At 40.8% G+C, this 26,658-nt stretch overlaps 1 protein-coding gene across 1 annotated transcript in view; it reads left to right on the top strand.

The window, feature by feature from the left end:
* The window catches only part of Cmtm4 (CKLF like MARVEL transmembrane domain containing 4), a 59,721-nt gene extending 33,318 nt beyond the window's left edge, over nucleotides 1–26,403 (top strand). The window contains exons 2-4 of the mRNA XM_076839665.2: nucleotides 11,401–11,577; nucleotides 18,140–18,238; nucleotides 19,102–26,403. Coding sequence (XP_076695780.1) covers nucleotides 11,401–11,577; nucleotides 18,140–18,238; nucleotides 19,102–19,266 — 441 coding nt within the window. The 3' untranslated portion in view covers nucleotides 19,267–26,403. The remainder of the gene's footprint in view (nucleotides 1–11,400; nucleotides 11,578–18,139; nucleotides 18,239–19,101) is intronic.
* Nucleotides 26,404–26,658: the final 255 nt, after the last annotated feature.

Raw genomic sequence — 26,658 nt, 5'->3', positions numbered from 1 at the left:
TTCTTTAATTCCTTTGCAACTCTTAAAACTGTAGCTTGGGCACTGTTTATTTAGCTGCATAAAAACAGTGAAACCGAAGATCACATGCAGGGACATTGGTTGCAGGTTAAATAATTTACACCTGCAGTCAGTTTCTTTGTTTCAGAACCAAAAAATATTTGTTCCTTGCTCTATTGTCTCAGGGGAGAAGAGGATATATTTTTAAATCCACCTTCTTCATGAAATAACCTCTCTCAAGAGGGAAAAACCCATGGATCATTTTGGAGAATGATGATCTTGTGTGCTTTTTATGAGACCCTCGTGGCACTGACTGCACGGGCTCCTCCTGCTACCCTCCCTGCTCTCATGCTGTGTTTCTTGAAGAGAAGGCATAACCAATGGTTTTCCTGTGGCCAAAGGTGTGAAAAAACTCCAGATAACTTAATGTTAGTTATTGCATGTGGGAGATCATGGTACTGGGGAAAGATACTGTACTTGAGCCCTTGAACAAACCTGGGCCACACACAGTTGCCATCTGCTTCCTAAATGTGTGAGGATCAGAGATAATGTGTGGTCCTAGAGCCAGATGGTATCTTTACATTATCGATGCTCTCTAGTTACAAGCTATTGTTATTCTAAGGTGCCTGGCAAGGCACAGCTAATTTGGGCCTCTTAACAGACAATATAACATGACTTCTAACCTGGTTCCTTAGATTTTTTTTTTTTGGGGGGGGGTGGATGCCAGGGATTGAATTCAGGCACTTGACCACTGAACCACATCCCTAGCCCTATTTTGTATTTTATTTAGAGACAGGGTCTCACTGAGTTGCTTAGCGCCTCGTTAAATTGCTGAGGCTGGCTCCTCCTGCTTCCACCTTCTGAGCTGCTGGGATTACTGGCACTGGGCCAGTTGTTTAGATTTTAAGGGGATCTGCCATTCAACATGGATGTATGCGTAGCAGCGTAAAATCCCTGTTCTAGGAACTCAGAAGGTGTTGGTGGGAGGCTTTCTTATTCTGTCTGGTTTCAGGGTCCCATCTTAATGTGTTCTGTGGGAGCAGAGGATGGAGCTGGTTTCTGAAGAGAAATCCCTGTCCCCAACACTTCCTGCCATCTCTGCAGATCTTTCAGCAGAAGCAGTGCTGGAACAACTTGCCTGCTGTGTCTTTGTGGCTGAATCCAAACCAAAACCATGTCTCTCTCCTCAAGTATGTTTTCAGTATTGGTGGGAAGAGACATTTTAATATTGAATGTGCTGGAGCTGATTAGAGTTCTGCCTGGTTCTGAAGATACTGTGGACTCTGCTGTGTGTACATGTGGTCATCACTCAGTTAACAGTGTCCTGTGTCATTGCTACCCTGCTGAGTAAATGAGTTTCTGTGTTTTAGTCTGAAAATTGTGCATGATCTGACAAAGTTGAGTATGGATCAGCATGTGCTTTTTATATTTCCCAAACCAGTTTTCCTCCAGACACCTCTGTGCCAAGTGTTAATAGATATGCTGGGTTGGGAATTCTGAGTCCATGTAACATAATGCGCATATCAAATAAAGGTAAACAGGTTTGACTGCACTTTTCAGAACTGTTAAGATGCTGATGTGCTATGAGTACTAGGGATGTAGTTAAGGTGGAAATAGCACAGGGCTTAGCACAAGCAAACGCAGAGCTGCGTGGCTGCTCTGGCCCTAGCCATGCACACTTGTGTGAATTTTGAGCTACTTCTCCATAACTGAAATTGTCAGCCTGTGTCAGTTGTTTCAAAGTAAGCCCAACAGAAATATTTTCCTAACGTAGAAATCAGAGCGATGCTTTGCAAACCACTCTTCCTGGGACATTAATTTAGAAGGCTAAAATATATCTGTCCTTAGTTCAGAAAAAGCTTAGGAACCACTGCTAATAGGAATATAAAACAGAAGTGCTTTGATGAGGGACTAGGTTTATCCCAATCCTTCATGCCTCCCCCAGCCAAGGATGCAATTGGAAAGCAAGGCCCTGCTTTGTGTATTCTCCTGCCTGCTTGTCCAAAGTCCAGTGCTGTCCAGGAAGGCTTCTCAAGTCTTCTACCGCTATCTCAGTCCTCAGTGACCCTCCTCTTCGACACCACAGCAATGCTTTTTCACCCCTTCCTGGACACTAATCCCCTGGCACCTCATTAGCTATTTGATTTTGTGTGTATAACAGAGCTGATAGGTTGGCTGGGTTAGAGTGAGACCCAAGCACAGCAAGCCTCCCAAGTGCCACAGAGCAATCAGGATCACACAAACAGTTGTCCTACCTTGCCTCCAATTTGCCTGGTGCTTGGCCAGTCTCTATCAGGATTCTGAGGTTGGGAGCCCAGAGGAAGCCATGCTGTAGGAAGAGGAGGGGTGAAGAGCTTGTTCTGTCTCACGTGAGCAGATGGTTTCACTCTGTGGCCTGTGTGTCATAGGAGGATGTGAACTCATCACGAGGCTATGCCTGAGCCTTGTTTAAGATTAAACGTGGGGGGCTGGAGTTGTGGCTCAGTGGTAGAATGCTTGCCTGGCACATATGAGTCACAAGGTTTGATCCTCAGCACCACATTAAAAAAAAAAAATAAAGGTATTGTGCCAATCTACAACTAAAAAATATTTTTTAAAAAGATTAAATTTGGGTATATACACACAGCAGGAAGAAAAAAAATAGGAATATAAACGAGAAGAAACCAAGGTCGGAGGGAAGACACATTTGCAGTTTGTTCACTGCTGCCTCCCTAGAGTAAGAGTAGTACCTGACCCATCGCAGATGATCAGTTAATTTTAGCTAAATAAAGGGATAATAATCATCTTAATATTACTTTGAGACTTTTAAAATTTAAAGACAAATGCCCCAGACATCTAAGGAACTTTTGAGGATGTAGTGTCTTAGAGCCAATGAGGGGACTAACATTCCTTAAAATATTATGGGGGGACTGAAAACCCCAGATTTAGTAGATACTCTTATTCCCAAATAGGGGAAGGCCCCATCTCTTTTATCTGTTAGGGTGAGTTAGACTATAATGCAGTAACAACAAACCAAGGCTGTTCCATGCATCCTTACTTCGGGACTCAGACTGCTGGAGTGACTACCAAATCTTGTTGGTACTGAGGCAGAGTTAAGAGGAAAATCTCACTGGCAATAAACTATGTTGCCTGAAATTGACACACATCTGATTAGCCAAAATTAATCCCCTGGTTCCATACTACTTCAGGGGAGGTGAGAAGAGGCATCTCATGTTCTGGATCATCAAATATCTGATAATCAGCACTAAGGACATCTACAGCTATCATGACAGACTGGAATTCATTTTACACAGTAATGGTTAGGTTATTTCTCAATGTTTGTGATGTTTTTATGAAACATGACCCTGGAAACAGTTTCAGTAGAAGCATTGTTTTGTAGAATGCTGGGAAGCTCACCTGCGAATATCACACAGTACTCCAGGCTTGTGTTGCTGTAGACATTTTAAATGGGGAGTCATTTTAGCATCTGGTAGTGTTTAAGGCCTCTTAAGTAGTTTAGAATGAAAAAATTTGTACTAAATGCTGCTGTTTTTAGGTACATATATTTTAAAATGCTTCATCAGATCCTTTGATAAATTGGTGAATTTTGACCAATCTTTATAGATGCCTTCCAAGACATTAATGGCACTGTTCCTTCCTGGTTGTCTTTGTCAGTATGTTCAGGAGGAGGAGACTCTTACTATGCACTTGCTTTATCAGCTTGTAGTTCGTTGGTGGCCAGGAAATAGGTTTGCATGCCATCAAAGAGACTCTGGAATGATGAACTCTTGTGATAAAGAAATGGAATCAACATAGGCTTGCAGGGTGGCTTTCATTTTCCATTGAAGTTTTTAATTTCACTGTAAAATATTCATGAGTAGTTCAAAACAAATAGGGGTTGATTCTTAGAGGTCACTGACATTTAACTCAAAATAAACCTAGATATTTCAAAAGTGTTCATAATGGAACACTTACTTTTTTTTTTTTTATTTAAACACACTTTTTATGTGTAGAAATCTTAGAAAATAAAAGAAGCCTACAAAAAATAAAACCATCTATCCTATATGGTTAATATGATTAATATTTTACTGTAGAATCTTCCTGTGCTATATATATTATGTATTCATACATATGGTTGGTTATACGTGCATTTATATTTCTAATATGTATGCATGTATTATGAATGCATATGCATGAATTTTAAGTGTACATCTTTCTTATATATTCATATACTACAGGAGTGTTTAAAATAAAAAAGAAATCTCCCTGATTCTCCTGTACCCTAGTCAATTCTAACTCATAGAGGTCTCCACTTTTTTTTAGTGTTTATGTTTTTGTGAACACAGATAGCCTCAGGGTTTTTGTGCCTCCCCAAAATGGGGTTACTATAGGCCTAATATTCTGCCCTCTGGTTCTTTAAGTATCCCTGGACATCTTTCCCCTCCAGCACATACAAACACCTGTTTCTCTGCTTTGTGCTTCTCATGTAGATGTGTTATCACTTATTTAACCTTGCTCTCCGGCTGGACATTTATAATTTTTTAAAAAAATTATTTATTTATTTTAATTTTTTTATATTTATTTTTTAGTTGGACACAATATCTTTATTTATTTATTTTTATGTGGTGCTGAGGATTGAACCCAGGGCCTCGCATGTGCTAGGCAAGCGCTCTACTGCTGAGCCACAACCCCAGTCCCATAAAAAATTTATTTTTTTTGATAGCTTTATTTATTTATTTATATGTGGTGCTGAGAATCAACCCCAGTGCCTCATACATACTAGGCAAGCACTCTACCACTGAGCCACAACCCCAGCCCTGGACACTTATAATTTTGAGAAGAATCTCAAGGTTACTGTCAATGCTGGACCAGTCTGTACCCTCTCCATTGGTGTAGGGGTGTTCTGCTTTAGCACAATATACCACTTTATATTTTTATAAATCTGATAGGTGAGAATGATATCCCAATTTGCATTTCTTTTGTTGAGTGTGTGTGTCCATGTGTTTAACCCTTTCACCCTCTGCCCTTGTCTGGAACATTGCTGGCTGCCATGGCTAGGGAAAGGCACATGGTAAAATTGCTCATGGCTCCTAAATGCTACTCTCAGAAGTAACAGATGTTTCACAAATTCATGTTTTATTGTCCAAGCCCAGAAGTAGATCCCAGTGTTGTGAATCTACCAGGTACAATAGTAAATATTTATTTAGAATAAGAAGCACACTAAATTATGAATTCAGAAGGCTTTTTGTTTTTGTTTTGGCCTCCATTAAAATGGATCCTTCCTATTGTATTTCAATTTCAGTGTGATTAGGTATTTTGAAAAAGTACACAAAATCACTCTGAAGTTTAGATTTATTACACAAGAAATTCTAAGATTCTAGTTGCCAGTACCTTGTATTAAGAACATTGTTGTACAATCAGTATTCTTTTCTAAGGGGCTGGGGCACTAGCTCAGTGGTCTAGTGCTTGCCTAGCATGTGTGAGGCCCTGATTCAATCCCTAGCATTCATCCTTCCCCCTACAAAAGCTCTTCTACATACATTGATTTATTGGTGAATATGTGTAGGAGTTTGTCACTGAAACACTTGTTTCTTCAGGATGTTTCAGTGAGTTGCAGGCAGTTTTTGTGTGCCATTCTAATTGGAACTGTCAGACTTTGTCAGTTCAAAATTTGTCAGAAATATCAAAATTCAGTACAATATATTGAGATACACAAAACTGCAGCCTCCCACATGTGTACTTGCTATCTGTTCTACACTATAGGTTTGTGACCTACAAGCCCTGGAATGAGTTCAATTTCATGTGATTTCCACCATGGAAGGGAGGCAAAGGTAGAGTGCACTCATGGCTGGAGAGAGATGCGGCATTACTGAGTATATCCCCCATAAGGCACAGCTTCTGTGGAGGCACTCACAGTTTATTAGTTTAATGAATTTCCCACAGATGAGCTTCTAGCTCCTTATATTTCCTCCTCTGTTCACAGACTATTCTAGTTGGGCATTGTAGGGTATGTTTATCTCATGAATTTGGGGGCCTGTCCCTTTTTTACATTGTCTGGTCGGTCAGTGCAGTGGATGTTGAAGCATATCTGGAAGCCATTCTTAACCTGGGAGGGCTATAGGAATTTAACCATATGTGGGAATTTTAGCTAACACCAAATTTAATGTATCCCTCCCTCAACTTACAATTAGCAGGATCCCCAAAATGTCCATTGCTATTTCATCATCACCTGGCCCAAAGAGGAAGTTGGAATGGAAGGAGGTAGGGAGTGGTCTTGGCTAATTTCAGTTAAAATAACTTGCTTTTTTAGGTTTTACAAAAACAGAACCCTGTGAACACATTTCTGGAGCTGACACAAGGGAGGGGCTTTGAAGCATCAGCGTCGTCTTCTAGAGAAAATCTGCCTCTGGAAAATTCTGCAGCACCCCCATGTGCCTGGATAGAGGAGACTCGGATGTGTTGGTGAACAGTCCTGTTCACGTCACAGCCTCCAGAAAGTTCTTAGCAGTTTAACTTTGGACTTTATGAGCATAGACTTTATGAGCATTTACAAAGTGTTGTAAGACAGCCCTCCCCTTGTCCTCCTCTCTTCCTTTTTGATGTTGCCAACCTTAATTAGCCACAGTTAGGTAAATTTGACAATCTTATAATGCCAATTTACTTACCAGCTACGAAAATAATCTAGATCAGCTGGTAAGAACTACACAGAAAAGGCTCTCTGATTAGCAATACCTTAGCTTTCCCATATTTATATCTCATTAACATCTTTATATATATTTTTATACTTGATATTTGTCCACTGCAAAGTTTTTAGAAGTTAGGTTACTTTTAATTCCTCTGTTGCTACAAGTTATTGGCTTCCAATCTGACTTGGTCTGATTCCTTATCAGGCAATAGGTGGGCTTAATTCACCAGTGATTATTAGATTTCACAGTGCTGGAAGATGTTTTGATATTTTGCTGTGCTAATTATCAGGCAAATATATATATATATATATATATACTGGGCCTAGTGTGGTTATACACACCAGTAATCCCAGCAGTTTAGGAGACTGAGCCAGGAGGATCATGAATTCAAAGCCAGCCTCAGCAAAAGCGAGGCACTAAACAACTCAGTGAGACTTTGTCTCTAAATAATACAAAATAGGGCTGGGAATGTGGCTCAGTGGTCAAGTGCCCCTGAGTTCAATCCCTGGTACCTTCTCCCCTCCAAAAAAGACTGTACTGGTGGTAATAGCTGAGTATTGGAAACCACCTAAACACCTATCAACAGGGTATTGATGAAATTATAGATTGTGTATTTATATATCCTATGTAGTCAAAAAAATAACATGTATGTTTCTTTTTATATGGAAATGCTTGCAGATACTATGTAAAAGAAAAAGGCTAGAAAACAAGATGTATAATACATGTTTTCTGACTTAAAAACTGTATGTATAGGTTATAATTTTATTTCCTTATTTTTAAAATTTATTTATTACAATTCTTAATACACCATTTATTTCCTTATTTTATATATAGCATGTTACTGTTTGAGTTCTCATTTGTATATTTTGATTTTGAACATAATGACCATTTGAGATATGCAAAGAAGACAGCTATTGGGGATGAGGAATTGATAAGAAGAATAGCATAGTAAGGTAATAAAAACTAGAGAGGATGAGGATCAAATCTTGACTGTGAAATACTGGCATTCCTTCTTGCTATCTATCTCATAGGACCTCTGTTTCCTTGTCTATAAAATGGGACTAATGTTACCTCATAGGTTTGTGTCAGGGACTAAATGGTAAAGAGTGAGAAATGGTAGGTAACCAGTACTGGTAGCTAATTTTTAATGATATTAGTGATTATAGTATTATTGAGGTTCCCTCCCTAATATATTATCCATTACTGTTAACTAATTACCTCAAAACTTAGTGGCTTAAAACCACAGAACTTTATTATCCTTCAGTTTCTGCGGGTCAGGAATCCCAGAGTGGCTTTGCTCTGGTTCTCGTGTGGTTGCAGTCTGGCTGTTGTCTGGGATGGTATCACCTAAGGCCTGCCCACTTGGGACAGGAGGACCTGCTTCTAAGACCCCTCATTCACATAGCTGTTGGCTGTTGGTTCTTTGGCACTTAGATTTTTCCATAAGGCTACCTGAGTATCTTCATGACCATGACAGCTCATTTTCCCCAGAGTAAGTGATCCCAGAGAGACAGAGAGGAAGGAAGAAATCACACTTGAGTTTTCTGGCCTAACCTGTGAAGTTCTTTCTGCAAGAGGGTCAGCCTTCTTCATTGTGTCACAGAGATGAGACTACTAGGAAGACTCCTTGTAGTCATCTTGGAGGGATTGGCTGCCACACCCAGTTGGTAGCTGGCAAACTCAAATTGAAATTTAGGCTGTGTGGCTATTTCTGTCATGAACATGTTGGAGTATCACATGCTTAGCATTTAGCCCTCTTTTCTGTCTGTACTCACACTCTGGGTGGTCATTCCATCTTGTCCCCCAATTCCCAATTGCATCTCCATTCCAATCTTTCCCCAGAACTCAAGGTTCACATATCTAACAATCAGCTCCGCTTGAAGCCTGATAGCTGTTACAGTGTTAGCATGTCTCAAACTGAACTCCTCCCCAAACCTGCTCCCCTGCAGGCTTCCCTCTCCCTGTGCAGCAATGCCATTCTTCTAGTTGCTCAAGTAGGAACCTTAGAAATGTGCTTGCCTTCTTCTTCCTCTCACATCCCATCATGTGTCAGCACAGATCCTGTGGCTCTGCCTTCAACATACACCCAGAATTCAACACTTCTCACCATCTGGGCTGATCACCTTCAGATACCACCCTGATCCATACCACCATCTTCTCTCCAGGGTGTCGCAGAGGCCTTCCAGCCCTTCTCTAGCCTCTGCCCTAGCCTCCTGCCTCTGGACTGTTGAGCTGGTGGCCCTTTTAAGATCCAAATCAGATTGTGCCTCTCTCTAGTTCTTTCCTCACACTCAGAGCACAGTAGGCTATCACATCCAGGTCTGCCCATGTCTCTGGGCTCTATGTATCTGATCCTCCCTCCTGTAAGCCAGGACCTTACTGCCTTCCTGTAGTTCTTTCTCAGACCCTTCTCAGCTGGGCCTTCTAGGGTCCACAGTCTACAGTTTTCACACCCTGGCCCCAGTTACACTTCACTTGCCTTCCCTGCTTTTTCTCCTTTGTTCTTATCATTGTCTAACTTACTTTATTTTTTATTTAACTAAAACACTTAAATTATGAACTGTTGAGCAGGGATATTTTCTTATGTTCACTGTTACAATGAACAGCCTATTGGATTTGCATTTTCTTGAAGCCATTTTTTTAATATTTAAGAATTTAGGTGTTACCTTTCCACACAAATATGGTTGAAGTTAACATACCAGAAACATTTGTAACTCATCAGTACAGTGTGTTATTTCTTGCCCAAGATTAGTAGATCCGATTACAAGAGTGGGAAAAAAAAAAAAAAAAAGGATGTTTAGGAGTTTGCCTTATATGAACTGTTTCTTTTGTGTATTGATTGCAAGTTAAGCATGTAATTCAGATGGAGAATTAAAGGCTGTGGTCCTGTGGAGAATTATAAAGAGAGTCATTAGGAAAAGTACAAAGCGTGTACTTAGAGATCCCTGTCTTGTCTTTCATTTTCTAATGGATGACTAAAAATTGTACATATTAATTATGTACAATATGATGTGAAATGCGTATACATTGTAGAATGGTCCAGCCAAGCTAATGAACATGAGCATCACCTCACTTATTTTTTTTCCAGTGAGACTTAAGCTCTACTCTCAGTAAATTTTCAAAATAAATCCATTGTTATAAAAACTGTAGCCCTTATATTGCACAATAGATCTCTTAAACTATTCCTTGCAAACTGAAATCTTGTATCCTTTGTTCAACAAGATCTGCATCTTTAATATGTTAACTTGGACTAGAAAGGTAAGAAGACCACATAAGATTAGCATGGAAGTGTCCCTAATGGTAATAGCAGAAACAGCTTTCCTTTTACACAGAGACTCTGACAGGAAAGCGTAGGGCTTTGCAAGTCATTGTGCCCACATTTGCCAACTCTGCAAGTTACTGTGCTTGGTGCCTTAGGAAGGGACAGAGGTGGCCTGTACACCGAACACTCAAGGTGCAGAGAGATGCATGGGGTAGGAGTAAAACGCTTTCTTGGGACAGGGTAGAATAAAATGACATGTGGCAGGGAGAAATTCAGGGACAGCATGAGGAGGAGGTGGCACTGAGAATGGAGCATTGGTATGTGTGAGTAGGACTTGAGTAGGCAGGGAAGAGCCCCAGAACAGCCTGTGTCTTGGCTGCTTTTCACAGTTAATCTGGGGATCTTGTCAGGAAGCAGATTCTGACTCCACAGGACAAGGAAGGGAGGCAGAGCTTCCCTATTGCTCACAAGGCTCCTGGGATGCTGGGAGGCTGGCCCTGGAGGACATGTCTCTGGAGGATGTGGGGCTGCCTGCATCTGCCTTCCTGCTTTTTCTGCCTTGAGCTGCAGGGTGGGGATTGGCCTGGACATGGTAGTGTGGGCTTGACATGGGGTGGGCTGTGAGACACTGGGGAACAGAGGTGAGGCCAGGAGCCCAAGGCTGAACTGCTGTTCATTGCTCAAGACTACTTGACCTCCCTTGATCTTAGGACCAACAGCTTAACCCTGGGCCACCTCTTCTCCTGAACTCTATCTTTAAAAGTTCACTTGGTAATTTCCATTTTTATCTGTTTGACTTTATGATTTTTACATTCGTGAGACATACTGCTTATAATGTTACTTTGGTTCTTCAGAAAGAAATTATTTCTGTTAATGGCAGATTTTTAAATTTTTAATAAGCTGCCACTCTATCTTCTTGTGATATAGTCCAGTGATAACACTTTCACAAGCATATGGGTTAATTAGGGGGCCTCTTCTTTTAGGGGCTTCAAATTGAGGAAAGAGGAGATTGTACCAATCATTAGTTAGCCTATGTGACCCCAACATGAATCACCAAGGTAGTTGCAGATAGCACAAGATTCCATCCTCTCAGTGTCTGGCATAACTGTAGTAGAGGCCATAAATTGGAAACAAGCAACTTGAAATTATGATGGCAAAGGAAGAACTAAAATGTCACAGAGGTGTTCTTTTCTACTTCCTCCTTCCTCCCCAGGGCCAGTGACTCACATTCCTCCCTGGACTGGTTTTGGTGTAGTGGTAGAGCCTTCGCTGTTTACATTAGAAATTTCAACCTTTCATTCAGGCCCCTCTACCTGTTTCTACCTAAGTAGAAACTGAAGTAGTTCATATTTCTGACAGTTATACTGCTGTCCCCAGAGGAAAACTCTGCAGCTGAACATAAATATGATGGGCATGTATGTTCACAGATGTGTACTAAATATATACATGCATGTATGTTTCCAATTTTCTTCCTAGATTTTGGCCCTGATTGCATTCATCTGTATCGAGACCATCATGGAGTGCTCCCCATGTGAAGGCCTCTACTTTTTTGAGTTTGTAAGCTGTAGTGCATTTGTGGTGACTGGAGTCTTGCTGATTCTGTTCAGTCTCAACCTTCACATGAGGATCCCCCAGATCAACTGGAACCTGACAGTGAGTAGAAGTTACTATTCTTTCTGTGAAAGGATCAAATGCTGCTTGGCCCCAAGGGAAAGTTGGAATCTCTCCATGACATGTTTGGTTCTAGTTTATTTTGATATTTTAACATTCCTTTATAACTCAGCTGTGAAATTTTATGTTTCTTTACTGCATTGAGTGAAAAAATAAATAAATTGAATCTTAACTAATGGTAGAAACATAACAAAATTATGTTGGTCCTTTTAAAGTTGTCATTTCTATTTTATGATCACCTTAGAAGACTAGTTATACTGGTATTTGCAGAATATGGGAAAAGAAATGGAATTAATATATTTGCATATTTTTCAGACTACACACAAAAGCCATTTATAAAAATATTGATTCTGGAAGAATTGAAAATGTCAATATTGTGTAAAGCCTAGGAATATTATTAAACTCAAAGTAACTAGGAGGACTGAAGGTTTGGGTGATTTGATCAGAAAGTCTTGAGTGGATACATGTCCACTTGTCTCCATACTTTGAATTCTCAGCCCTGTTTAGACAGCCCTGTCAGATGGCATGGGAAGCTGAGGGCTGGCCAATCCCAGGCTATCTCTTCTAAACTGTGTTAGTTGTCCTTATTTGTTCTTGAACAAGAAGGAATTTTAATATAATTTGGTTTTCTTAATATTTCTTTGTAAATAAGCATGTGCAAGAGCTCAGGGGGAATCAGTGAGAGAGAAACTCAGAAGTACAACCAGCCACCTCATACTTCTGTGCTTGTGAGAGAAGCCTGTGGACTCATAGCTGTTGGGGGTATGAGGAGAGCACTGCAGAGCACCTCTTTCTTTCTTTGGCTGGTGCTCCATGCAGAGTGGGGGGCAACACTGTGGGAGGAAGCCTGAGCTGTCGCTCTGCCTGGCAAGGCTGCTAGCAATGGTGTCCCTGGGTGTACAGATAGGAAGATTGTCCTGACAGAATGCTCCCACAAACTGTTTTGGGGAGAAAAATGAAAGGAGAGTTACTGATTTGGAAAAGTTAATGTCAGTTGAAAACTCTACAAGTTTTGTCTTAGCACTGAAAGCTAAGGAAAATGTGATGGTATTTTAAATTTAACTTTGTTCTAAAACCAAAAGATAACTGGAAGCACTTTGTAAGTTTTTGTGAGAAGTTTAAACATTTCAACTGTTTTTTAGATGAAGTCTGTGTTATATGTAAGAAAATGCTTAGGGGGCTGGGGTTGTGGACTCAGTGGTAGAGCGCTTGCCTAACATGTATGAGGCACTGGGTTTGATACTTAGCACCACATATAAGTAAATGAATAAAATAAAGTTTCATTAACATCTAAAAAATATTTTTAAAAAATGCTTGAGGTGTGTCAACCAATAGTGAAGTAGACAGATAGCTTAAGTGAGCCTTGCAGCCTTCCCAACTAATGCATACTCTGGGAACAAGGTCAAGGTGTTCATCCTGTTTGCTGGTATCCCAGTTGCCTGTTGTTTCCAAGGTCCTCTCAGTAGGTGCTTTCTGAAGTCAGGCTGGGCTTTAGAGCATACAACACCCTATAGAAAGACCTGTTTGACAAAGAAGTAGCTTCTGGGAAGGTTAAGATCAGAGGTTTTAAGCCAATAGACCTGGTCAGATCAAGTCCAGGGTTGTTCTTAAGGGCTATGCATGAACCTGGGTAAATCACATGAGCCTTCTATTAGTGAAGTCTCACTATTGGTTAAATGGAGATAATATTTTCCTTGCAGGATTGTTTTAAATATAAAATGAAGAAAATGGGAATAATGGCATGTGGTAAGCTCTCAAACCAGTAGGGCTGCTGCCAGTATGAGAATATCTTTTCTCAAGTGTTATTGATGAACTATGCCATTCTCCTTTAGACTTTATGCCCCTAATTCCATTTTGTCAGTGTATGTGATACCATTAATCTAAAGGGCTCAGTAGAGTAAAGCTGCTTAGCTCATGGCAAAGTCAGGGAGGAGAGAGAGAGAGAGAGAGAGAGAGAGAGAGAGGGAAAGAAGGGGCTTCAGAGAAGATGAATACTTACAGGGTATAAACCATGTCCCACCTGCCTATAGTTACCACCCAGTTACTTCTTTCAAATTATTAATTCATCAAATAGATTAATCCACTGGATTAATCACTGTTCTAATCTCTGACCTAATCAGAGATCACTGCTCTCTTAATCTAATCATTTTACTTCCTCATTAATAGAGAGCTTTGGGAGGATATCTCGTACCCAAACTACAATAATAACAAGCTACATCATTATTTTTAATGACTGCATGGTGTTATTATGGAAATTCCATTTTATTTAGTAAAATACCCTATTCTTGAGCATTTTGTTTGCTTTTTTTTTTTTAAATAGTTTTTTAGTTGTTGATAGACCTTTATTTATTTATATTCATGCAGTGCTGAGAATCGAACCCAGTGTCTCACACATGGGCAAGTGCGCTTCTGCTGAGACAGCCCCAGCTCCTGCTTTCGGTTTTTCACTTCTTTAAATAATGTCACGAAGGACCTCCTTATACTTAGACCTTTGGTATATTAGCACTTTCTATTAGTACTTAAGGTGAATTTCCAAGTGTGGAATTTATAAGTAGACAATATGAACCTGTTCAAAATCTTGTATGCCTATTAGCAAATAGTTTTCCTGAAAGTTATGTCCTGTGAGCCCTGCTGGCTGGTCTGTGTGTCAGTGTCTGTCTTTCTGTCTCTCTCACATACATACATACATACATATACAGAGTTGTAGTCTTTTCCAGAAAAGTAGCATGCAATTGCCAAGTTAATTTTCACTTCTTTGCTTACAAGTAAATTTGAACATTTTTCTTCCTTATTGGCCATTTATACTTTAAAAAATTTTATTCATTTTTAAAGTTCCATTGTATTTTTAAAAATATCTTTATTTTTATTTATTTATTTTTATATGGTGCTGAGGATTAAACCCAGGGCCTCACATGTGCAAGGCAAGCACTCTACCACTGAGTTACAACCCCAGCCCCATTTATACTTTTAAAAAATTGCTTATTTATAGCCAGGCATGGTGGTGCATGCCTGTAATCCTAGTGGCTCGGGAAGCTGAGGCAGGAGGATAGCAAGTTCAAAGACAGCCTCTGCAACAGTAAGGCTCTAAGCAACTCAGTGAGACCCTGTCTCTAAATAAAATACAAAATAGGGCATAGGATGTGGCTCAGTGGTTGAGTGCCTCTGAGTTCAATCCCCATTATCAAAGGAAAAAAAATTTTTGCTTATTCATGGCCTTTCCTTATTTTGTTACATTTTCTTAAGAATATTGGTCATTTTATCAAATGTTTATTAAAGGTTTACTATTTATCAAGATTTTATTGGATGTCTTATTTGGTGTAAAGCTTAAAAAGTATTTTTTGTGAAGGGTTTTTAAACATACACATGGGACTTTTTGGTTTTGCTTTTATTCATATAATTTTTATTTTCTTGATTTATTTTGGTTTATAGTGTTAAATAAAAATACGAATTTTTTAAATGATTTTTTTCATTAGTTAGCAAAATCCTTTGTTTCTTCACTATCTTTCTTTTTAGAAGATAGCGTTATATGATTGTTATATCAATAAAATTAGCAATTCTTTAATATTAATTAACATTCAGTTCATACTCTAATTTCCCCTTGGTCTCAAAATATCTTTTTACATTTGTCTTATTCAGGTCACAGTCTACATGAGGTTTACACAAATAACCCCCTTCCATTCATTCCTTTTATTTTATTGATTTGTTAGAAACACTGGGTCATTTGTCTATCCTGTGAAGCGTTTTATAGTCTGGAGTTAGCTGCAAGCGCCCTGGTGGTGAGGCTTTACTTGTTCTTCTGTCCCTGACTTGTGTGTGACCTGGTTATTGGCTCTGGGGCAACTCTGGCCAACAAGCTTCTCCAACAGTGGAAATGTTTTCTGATCTGTACTGCTCTGTGTGCAGCCATGAGCTGCAGGTGGCTACTGAGTACTTGCAGCGGACTAATGTGATTGAAACACGGAACTTCTTATTTTATGTAGCTCAGTGGGTTTAATGTCCAGTAGCCACATGTGTTTGAGACAGCACAGCTCTAGAAGCACAGTAATGAGCAGGTTCATTTTTGAGGCGAGGGCTTCAGTTCAAAAATGGGTTAGTTCAGTGGAATTTGAAGGCCGACGTGCTCATGTTAACAGTTGCTTGTGTTTTCCCCTTTGTTTCATCTTATTGGCTGAATAACCTGGTGGGGGATCATAGTAGGATATTATCTTGTCTTTGTAAAACATCTTTTTAAATTTTTTTACTATATTCTCTGATAATATTTATCTTTTCAGTCTTTATTTAATGTTAATTGTCATTGCTAAAACAAGTTTAAAATCACTGGTACTTCTACAATTTTTAAATTTTTCTCCTTAAATTTCCTAACCCTGGGCTGGGATTTTGGCTCAGTGGCAGAACCTTTGCCTTGCAAGTATGAGACCTAGGTTCGATCCTCAGCATCACAGCAAAATAAATAAATTAAATAAAGGTATTGTGTTCATCACAACTAAATTTTTTTTTTAATTTCCTAGCCCTTTTTATCACATCTGTATTTTTACATAGTCACAATTTTGCTTGATGCTTGACTTCCAACATTATGTCATAAAATATGTTTCCTTTTCTGAATAATCTTTGCTTTGGGAAGTATGTTTTATATTTTTCACCCCAATAGTATCTTATCCCAGAGCCAAGTATATCTAGACACTTTCTGGCTTGAATTTGTGAGAAATTTCCCTGGTTTCACAGATCACATCTGAACCCTGTCCTGCTGGCAGGTGTTTTTGAAGAGAGCCTCACAGTCCCTACATTGCAGTTTTGCCCTAGCCCATGAAGAAGCGTGGTGGAACTCCAGGTGGTTTCTACTACCCAGACTCAGTACTATTAAATTGAAACTTGTGAAAGGCAGCAGAATACAACAGACACTAGTATAGCAATATGTAAAACAGTGGATGTGTAACCGATGTGATGCTGCAATCTGTATACGGGGTAAAATGGGAGTTCATAACCCACTTGAATCAAAGTGTGAAATATGACATGTCAAGAACTATGTAATGTTTTGAACAACCAACAATAAAAATTAAAAAAAAAATAAAAAGAAATGCCACTGCCAAAAAAAGTAAAAAATAAAAATAAATAAATTGAAACTTGTCTCTTTGCATCTTTAAAAAGAACAAGTCAATCTTGAAGTCAGGCAAGACCGGATGAACCACCAGGTGTTGATGGTAAAGTCAACCAGCACTTAAGCAGTTTGGTCTTTTTCCTGAATTTTCATCCCTTTTATAGTTCACAGAGGCCATATAGTATGACCCAGGCTATTGGGGTCTAGTGCCAAAGCAATAACAGAAGTACCAGTGTAGAGGATCCAACTGTGGGTCAGGTGTTGTGTTTGGCTTGTCACTTACATAGTTCTGCTTGTCTTCCAGAACAGCTCTGGGGAGAAGGGGCTGCTATTCCACATAAGATACATAGGAACATAGCAGTTCATCTGAAGTCATAGTATTAGTTAGACCCTAGGCTGGCTATGACTCTTTTTTTTTTTTTTTTGGTACCAGGGATTGAACTCAGGGGCACTCAACCACTGAGCCACACCCCCAGATCTATTTTGTATTTTATTTAGAGACAGGGTCTGTGAGTTGCTTAGTACCTCGCTTTTTGCTAAAGCTGCCTTTGAACTCACCATCCTCCTGCCTTAGCCTCCCAAGCTGCTGGGATTACAGGCATGCACCACTGAGCCTGGCTGCTGGCTATGTCTCTTAATCAGTGTGTTATAGTCTTTTCATAAATAAGACAGAAGTTAAGTCTGTGAAACACTAGATAAGTAACTTCATTTGCTTTGCAAGAGGTTTAGGAGAAAATTCTGCAGTGACTTTAGTGACATAGAGGTTTGAAAATCTAGGTAAGAACATGTGTTCGCAATGTCTGAAAATAATGTGCTTTAAACCTTACACATGGAGGCGAGGAATGCTGGGGACTGCATCAGTCTCAGTACATTTGGACCCTTAGGATGCTTTGTCCACACTAAGACCATTGTGTGAGCATCTTTTTAAAAAGATGACACTGGAGAGGCTGGGGTTGTGGCTCAGTGGTAGAGTTCTTGCCCAGAATGTGTGAGGCACTGGATTCGATTCTCAGCACCACATATAAACAAATGAATAAAATAAAGGTCCAGCACCATCTAAGAAAATATTAAACAACAACAATAACAAAAGATGACATTGGAGGGCTGAGGGTGTAGCTCAGTGGTGGGGCTCTTGTCCAGCACTTGTGAGGCTCTGATTTCTAACCCCAGCACTGCAAAAAATTAAAAAGATACCAGGACGCTAAACAGTAAATAATGGCTGTTGTTTAAGTTAAGAATTGGTGATGTGGATTTTGTTGTGCCAGTTTGCCAAGCAACCATTAACCGTGAACTATTATTTTTGTCTTCCTTTGTGTGACCAATATCTCTGTGTCTTCAAGGCTGAGATTCTCGGCCATTGGAGGTTGCATGTTGTGCGTCCTATTTTGGAAGTTCTTCAGTTGATTTTCAAATTGTTTTTTTCAAATTATTTTTATTTTTTTTGTTTAGGATTTGGTCAACACTGGACTCAGCACTTTCTTTTTCTTTATTGCCTCAATTGTACTGGCTGCTTTAAACCACAAAACCGGAGCAGAAATTGCTGCTATGGTAAGAGAACTTGAGTTGGTAAAATGCAGGCTGACTTCACACCTCCTGTGACTTTCTGTCCTTTGTCCTCTGGCATGTGTCCTACTACTCATCCTCCTTGAGTTCTTTCTTGAGTGTGGAGGCTGACGTGGAGGGTCGGGAGATGCGTGGGATCTGCTCTCTCCCCACGCTCCAGGCTTCTGCGTTGCTGTTGATTCACAAAGAACAAGTTTCATTTTTGTAGTTGGGGAGAGTTAAAAGACTTCTCTCCCAGTGCCTCGCAGTAGATTCTCCAAGCCTTACCAAGTAATTAAAACCCCACCATGTCTCATCTGGAGCTGCCTGGGTGAGTGGCAGCAGATGGGGGTGGGATTTGGAATTTAGCTCTGTGGCTTGATTCGAGGCTTACATGTGAGACTCTTATTATTCTCTCTTCATCACGTTTTGTCTGCATTACATTCTCACATTTGAGACTAAAGGGCATGAAGATACAAACAGTAAAAGAGATACTTATGTGATTTTTAAAAAAGGTCCAAAATGTATTTGGAGGGTACCGAAGTTTAACCCAGTAAACAACAACAACAACGAAAGATGACACTAGAGGGCTGAGGGTGCTTTACCCAGGGATGCTTTACCACTGAGCTACGTCCCCAGCCCTTTTTATTTTTCATTTTGAGACAGGGCCTTGCTAAATTGCTGAGGCTGGCTTTGATTGAGGCAGGATTTTCTGTGGATCACACGAGGAGCACCTCCACCAGGTGTGACAGCCATACATTCCACAGGGCTGTAGATGGGGTGCAGCTAGAAGGAGCTGCATCTAGCTGGGGTCCCCATGAAGCCACTTGGATTGCATGCCTGAGGTGAATTGTGTCTTTGTATTTTAGATATTTGGCTCCTTGGCCACAGCAGCCTATGCGGTGAGCACGTTCCTGGCTGTGCAGAAATGGAGAGTCAGTATCCACCAGCAGAGCGCCAATGACTACATTCGAGCCCGCACTGAGTCCAGAGACGTGGACAGTCGCCCCGAGATCCAGTGCCTGGACACGTGAGGATTGCTGGAGTCCTCCTTCCTCTCATCCTCATGCCCATCTTTCCAATCAAGTTTTCTTTCCCTCGGCACGTCAAACTTTCATGTGATTTAGTTGAATTTTGTCTTCTTAAGTTCACTTTGGGAAAGAGCATCCAGAGTGGCCCAGTGGACAGGTGTGTGGTGGCCTGAAAAGACCCATGTCCTCGAGTGTTGGGTGGCTGTGGCAGCCTCTGGCCCCACTGACCTCCTGTGTCTACTCTAGGGCTTAAGTGTCCCAGAGTGCAGGCTCCCATCTGACTCTGAGCCATCCTGTCATGTATTTGTGATGAGTCAAGACTTTGGGTTAAATGGGGCTGCTAAAGAGGGGAAATACATGTCAAGGAATGAAGGTTAGGGTTAAAACAGTCACCAGTGCTCTGGGCAGCTATTGAGTCTGGCTACCAGGATCCACTCTCCTCATCTTCCCTGCACCTGGTGTCCAGGCAGCTAGCACATCCTGAAGGCCACAGGGGACTCTGAGGGTTTTGGTGATGGATGTGCTGGTAGATCTTCTGCCTGGTCATAACAGGGACAGGAAAAGCTGGTGTCCTGTGGGAGGACAGCTCCACAGGACTGCCTGATTCACAGGAGAGTCACTTTTTCTTTCCTACTCTGCTGAGAAATCACTTGCTTCTTCCTCAAATGAATCATCTTCCTGAGTCCCAGATTTTTTTCCAGGAATATGGAGACCACCTTGTTTTCCAGATTCCTGTCTACCCTAAATACTTTGAGAATGAATTGTGGGGTGTCTGTAATTTTACCGACTCAGGTAAAAGCCACAAAAGAAACAATACATTTTAGCAGCCAAAGCACTTGCCTGTTTGCTGCCTTCATGGACCACGTTTGTGTTACAAATTAGCACACACAAACACTTCCCTCTGTTTTAGGGGTGTGTGTTCATTTTCTAAGTGAGTTCTAAAGTGATTCTGAGTAGATTTGTCCAGGATTTGAAAATACTTGAATTTGCACCAGGACATGTCCTCCCACTGACATTTCAGTAGGCACTGATTTTTGCCCTGGGGGCCTGAGCGCCATCACTATCAATAGCAGCTCTTGGGAGTTGTTGGGGGAAGTCCTAGTTACTTAAGGTTTTTGATTGATTCTTGATAAAAGTGAAGATTTGTGTGTGTGTGTGGTGAATGAAAGGGTTAAATAAGACCCTATAATGTTATAGTTTTGTTGTTGTTAAAAACTAATATCTTTTAATGAAAAGATTGTTTTAGTTTGTCAGGTTTTCACTCTTTAAACTGTTTAATGTTTACAGACATCACTGTAGCTCTCACATTTTGTGTTTAGCCCTCACCAAGGAAAAGGTACCACTGGTGGGAGGATTTTGTAGTAGTCTGGAGAAACCCCAGAATCTTGTATTAAGGACTGTTTATAGCTTTAGCAATGTCTTGTGAGGTAGACAACCCGGAAGAGAGAAGAGGGGTGGTATATGTTTGAGGTAAGGAGAGGAATATTTGTAGGAAGCCCCCTCCAGTGCACGTGTGGCATTGTGTTCTTCAGAAAAGAGCAGCATCCTGTTCAACAGTGAGGATGGGTGTCTGCTAGACTAGAACTCTACAGGAAGTGGTGCCATGCTGTGCCTTGTGGTCAGGTTAAAGGTTAGCTCCCTAACCCAACATCCAGTATAGATCAGTTCTGGTGCACTTCCTGTCCAGACAGTGGCCCAGATCACATGTTCAAGCACAAGTCTGCATCAGAGGATGACCCAGCTAGTCTTGTGGTTACTCCCCTCTTCTCCCACAGAGGTCAGCCTGGCCTGGTTACAGCTGGGTATAGTGTGCAGTGTGGCTGATGGAGCCCTCTTCCCGTGCCTGTTGTGAGTAAGTACGTAGCATGCTTCACAAACTTTGCACCTGTGATATGTAATGATGTGTGGGAAGCTGATGACATCTAAATTTTATCTGTTCATTTTACATATTTGTTCTGCATTGATGAGTGAGTCTACATAATCAAAACTGAGGTTATCTTCCACTTAAAAAAGAGAATTCCACTTAAAATAGGATCACAAAGACTGAGGCTTGCATTGGATTGGGCCTACTTGGAAGGACCACTCTGAACTTTATCAGATATCTGCTGGGAGTCGAGTTAACTTGGCCTTTTATTAAGGCTACTTTTGAAGTGAGACTGAAAGAGAAAACCATTCAGGCAAGATCATTGCTCAAGTTTTCCAAGTCACTTCAGTAAAACCAGTTTATCATCTGATGAAAGGAGACTGTTGACTTGCCTCCTAATAAGTACTGTCAGCTGAAAAAAGTTCTGAGGCCAATCAAGACCAGAAATGCTGAGGCATGATAAAAAGTGATGATGCCTATACTCAGACTTTGGAGTTAATTTGCATCTTAGTGACAGAATCTTTGGACTGGTTATGTCCCTGTAACTACTTAATATCATTTGTCATGAGGCTTCTCCATGAAGTGGCCTGTACACTTTCTAGTTGGTGTAGTGCATAGCCCTGTCTCCTCACATACCCATAATGTGGTGAGGGAAAGTTATGAAGGGAATACGGCTGTCTACTGCGAATGTAAAGAAACCTGCATTTTTCTTATGTTGCCTCTGTGTACAAACAAAAGACAATCTAGATTTGGAGGTCTTAAATTGATCTCTTAGCAAATTGATGAAGCAGTTTTGCAACTAGTAGTTCCAGTTTAGAACAGTGTCACTTAGGTTTGAGGTATTTTAAGGCTAAGGCAACCTTAGATTGCCTTAGCAATTAGAATTGGCTTTCATTGTTGGAGTACAACTTGAAGGGAGATGTGTTCCTGGAGATGTGGCAACCTGCAGCACTTGGTAGAACCTATGGCGGTTTTGATGGATGCATACACTGACATCTTCAGAGGAAGTTTATTTTGACACTGATTTTGTTAGCTGGGTGCTTTTCTTTTCTGATTCCTTTACCCCTTTTTGTACTGCTGAAGACATGGAAGGCAACCCCTTTTTCCTTTCATACAGAGAGACTATTGCCATGAAAACCTAAAAATGCTTGTTGGCCTATGGTAAGGGCAACAGATTAAAATCTTCTCAGTGGAATTTGATTTAAAACAAAGAGACATCCAAGGGAGAATGTTTTTCATCTACAAAAAAAAAAAAATGTAGTAATGACCCTACTTCCAGCCCACATCCTTCTTAGCAATGGTCACTGAAGTGCTGCAGTTGGCTGCACAGCTACAGGGAAATCAGCAAGGGCACCAGACTCTGAGTGCTTGGCCCTGGGTCCACTTTACCATCCCCTGCAACAGGCCAAGGGTATCTGGCCTCCACCCTGGACTAGATGATTCTGGTAAGAGCCTTGTGAAAACATTCCTACTCTCTTCAAGTTTGCAGTTTTATCCACCTTCTGTAAAGCTTTCCTAGTGACTCAGATGTGGGTTAAGCCACAGGCATTCTCTGAGGAGAGGAAGCCCTAACTCTTATCTGCACATGTATGTGAATTCTTGCTTGCTGTGAATGAGCCTCAGATAACCCTTGTGTGTGGCCCAAGCTCACCTCTACTCCTAGTTTTGCATGCACTATTTGGAAGAAACCCCTTACCTATCAATGTGCTTTCAGAGGTGGACCAGGGTCTCATGTCTGTCTGTGCCAGATTTCTTGTGGGTAGGTCTTGGGACCTGTCCTAACCAAAAAAGAAAAAAGAAAAAAAAAAAAAAGGAGCATGAAGACTTGTGGCCAAGTTAGTATTAAGTGGTTACTGCTGTGCCATCTGTGTCCAAAACAAAGCAATCATGAAATCATTGTGCCACTACCTGATTGTCATTTTCTCTAGACCTTGTCTGTGGAGCAGTAGCAGAACTGGTAACACACTTTCTAGGCTGAGAGCTGCTGGGCAATTTTCATGAGCAGAAGAAAAGTTGTTTCTGGCTCTAGGGACTGCTGTTACCTGGGAGGTCTCCAGGTGCCTTTTAAGTTTCTTGAGAAGTTGCAGGATCCAAGTCTTCTGTTTCCTTGGTCTATCTGATTTTGATCAGTACCCACTCCTAGGACCAACTAGGCAAGGGACTTGGTGGGCAGATGAGGTCAACACAGGGGTGGTTAAGAAGTGAGGAGGAAGGGAAAGGGGGCTTTTGTTGGCACCAGGTGTGTTTATACCTCAGGCTACTTAAGGAATGTGTTTTCGGCTCACCACCTTCCTATGCTCTTATGTTTAGAAGGGTGAGATCTTGGGTTTCAGAATCAGCCTGAAGACAAGAGCTGACCATTGGGGACTGGTATTCCTCCATGCTCTTGCCTCCTGGCATCTACTCTGGGTTTGACCTGGCTCAGGTGCACCCCAGGAAGGACACAGACCTAAGAGGGTCACCCTTTTGCTTTTTAAACTTTCCTGACTCTAAAATCTTTCTTCTCAGCAGATACCTTAAAAATCAGAAGATCTGTTTGGTTGAGAAAGTAATTTGAAATATTTAACCTTTTATGTTTCCTTTATTTATAAACTGTCTCTAAAAGTTACCTTCAGTATGTTAGATCTAGAAAATTTTTTTTCTGAAACCGAATTTTCTTCATGACCTTGGCTTGAAACAGAGGCACACACCTTGGCTTGAAACAGAGGCAGCAGTCTTATATTTTCCCTTCTTTTGTCTGGAATATATTCTTTTTCCATTTGAATACAATTTCTTAACCTTTGGAATTCTTTTCCTTTCTAGTTTTTCTTATTCCATAAATTTAACAGTAAAGAAAAGAATGACCCACAAGCCCAGTGAGCTTGAATCAACAGGCAGCTTGCCCAGAATGAAGTTTAGCAGATTTGTTTCATTGAGCTAATTGTTCACACACTGTGATGAGACTTGAACTCAGGCGAACCTTTGGTGAAGGGTTAATACTGCTTGGACTCTGGTGAGCTGTTGGAACTTTTAAGGTTCTAATTGTTATGGTAAGAATGTGTCTGGCACTATTTTAATCATCTTTGTTGATGCGATTTAGGGCAAGGTCTAGAGTTTCTTTTCATAATTATGCCTGAAAAAAGAAATGGTGTGAAATAAGGTTCTGATGATTTGTGGGGTTCAGTAACAATCTGAACCATCTAGTGTGAGTTGTCTTGGATGCTGCTGCTGACACCCCATTGAAAGTATCCCCTATTTATAAGGCAAGGCACCCGAGGAGTGACCAGGAACTAAGGACAGTGAAGGGAGATCTGGTGCCCACCCAAGGCCAGGCCCGGCCTAACTGATGACTGCTTCCCTCTCCAGACTCTTGTTTTGCCTTTCCGATTTTTCCCAAATTGATATTACAAGTGTCAAGCTTTCCTTCTCCTCTCTCTGGAAGTGTGGAATGCAAATATTCAGGCCTTGAAGGGAAAATTGCTTGGTCCCTGGGCTGGGGAGGACATGGGCAAGGACAGGATGCCTAGGATTTTCCCCAACCCCATACTGACCCAGGCCCAGCTGGGGCCACCTGCTTCTAGCTTTCTCTTCTTGACCTCTTAAAAATGAGTTTTCAAATCACAATGAAGTTGATCTATTTGCATAAAATCAGTGCTTTTGGAACTTGACTTAGTTTGACGTGGTTCCCTCTAAAAGAATGCTAGGGATTAAAACTATTTGTATATGTTGAAATTTTAGGCTAAACACTAAACTATTTATTACAGGTATGACTGTATTTTTTTTCAAAGCAGTTAATTCTGTCTTTGTATATTTTAAGATAAATAATCACTTCACCTTTGGTGCCTTCCATGTGTCACGTAAGCACTCTTGTCAGTCATGGAATTGGAAAAAAAGATGTACATTTAGTTAAAACAGATAACACTATTTTTGTAGTATGATTTTAGACTGTGTCCTTTTAATATTGCTTTCCTTTCAACAATGCTGGTCTTGAGGTTTGGGCCACTTTTCCTTTAAACTTAATATGTATTTTAAAAAAGAAAACAAAAACAAAACAACGACAACAAAAATTTCCCTGCTACTCCTGTCTCTTCTCTGCTGAATGTCCCCCACATCTTGTTTCTGCTTATTTAAATAGTCTGAGAGTAATAGTATATTTCTGTGAAACAATTATGAGTCAATATAATTGCATTTGGCATTATTTAATCCTTTGCTCAGTTAGAAGAGACTAAGTGTCACTCACCTCGAACAGTAAGAGGAAAGTGCTTCCAAAAGAAAAGGTCGCCCATGCCCTGACTTCCCATTCATTGAGTCTGAAATGGTGGAAAGTGCGTGTCTAGCTCCCTGTCCCGTTCCCCTGGGAACCTGAAGGTGTTCTAAGGCCTGGAGTCTTCCAGGGTAGTCTGGGTGTCACTTGGTTCCCAGAAACACAGTAGCCTTCTTTAGGCATCACTTCCTCTCAGACTTTATGTAGGTTCACGGATGACCTGGGTGTCTCATGCCCTCTTGGGGTTTCAGGCCTGGATGCAGTAGCTGCTTTGCTGCGAGGAACGGGTGAAACCAGGGCACAGGCAGACTCTATAGTGGCTCCTTCTGCTTTCCCACCCTTGTAGGACTGAGGATGTCTGGTCAAGGATAATCTTGAGTAAACCAGTTGAGCCATTGCAGAATGAAGGTACATATTTACTGAAACATGAAATTGTAGCTTTATTTTTTTTGTCCTTCTGAAGATTCAAAACATGTAATTCTATAATGACGGAAGTCCAGTCAAAAGCTAAATAATAACTTTCCAACAGATCATTCATTGGTACTTCAGCTAGTGGCACTTTTGGGGGGCAATGTTAATTGTCCCACTTTGCTTATGGAAAGTATTTTTGGCAGTTTATGGACACAGCTATGGGGCGTTCTGAGGTGATGGCCACTGGACAAATGTTGGTTTGTGCTGTTTGGGACAGAGTTCTATCCTGGCCTCTCAAGTAGACATGGGTGCTGTGGGGTGAGCCTCCTGTGGCTCTGACTGGCTCTTGGGTTTGTTCCTACACATTTGATGTGGTTTGTGGGCCCCAAAGCATTTGCTCCTGTTGATTTGTCCCTGACGGCATACAAAGCCTAACATTACCCTAGATCTTCCCCCTTTATTTCTTTTGAAGGACCAATTTTTCATGGTACTTGTCTTGATTGTTTTCATTGTTCAAATCTGTATTTTTGTATGTAGAGGGAAATAATTTTCTCAACACTAATCGCTAATAAATATTGTATTAAATTGTCATGAAGGAGTTCTTGTTTAATAAATGAACATATAAAAATGCTATTGTCTCTTCTCTCTGCCTTGCTGCCCCTGCCCCCCAAAAGGCTATGGACCCAGCTTCTGAAATGGTCTTGCTCAGTGGAGGTGGAACAGAGCCCCAGTCCACAGGATGCAATGGCCTCTGTGATACCAGCTCTGCTGGACTGGCAAGGTGAAGCAGAAACTCCACCATGCACCTCTGTCGGCTTCTTCCCATTCTACTTTTAACACATTTTCAGGACACTTTGTGTGTGACAGTTGCCTCTTC

This window comes from Callospermophilus lateralis, chromosome 18 (assembly GCF_048772815.1).
Source record: "Callospermophilus lateralis isolate mCalLat2 chromosome 18, mCalLat2.hap1, whole genome shotgun sequence".
NCBI lineage: Eukaryota > Metazoa > Chordata > Mammalia > Rodentia > Sciuridae > Callospermophilus > Callospermophilus lateralis.
This window is presented reverse-complemented; position numbering and strand designations above follow the sequence as displayed.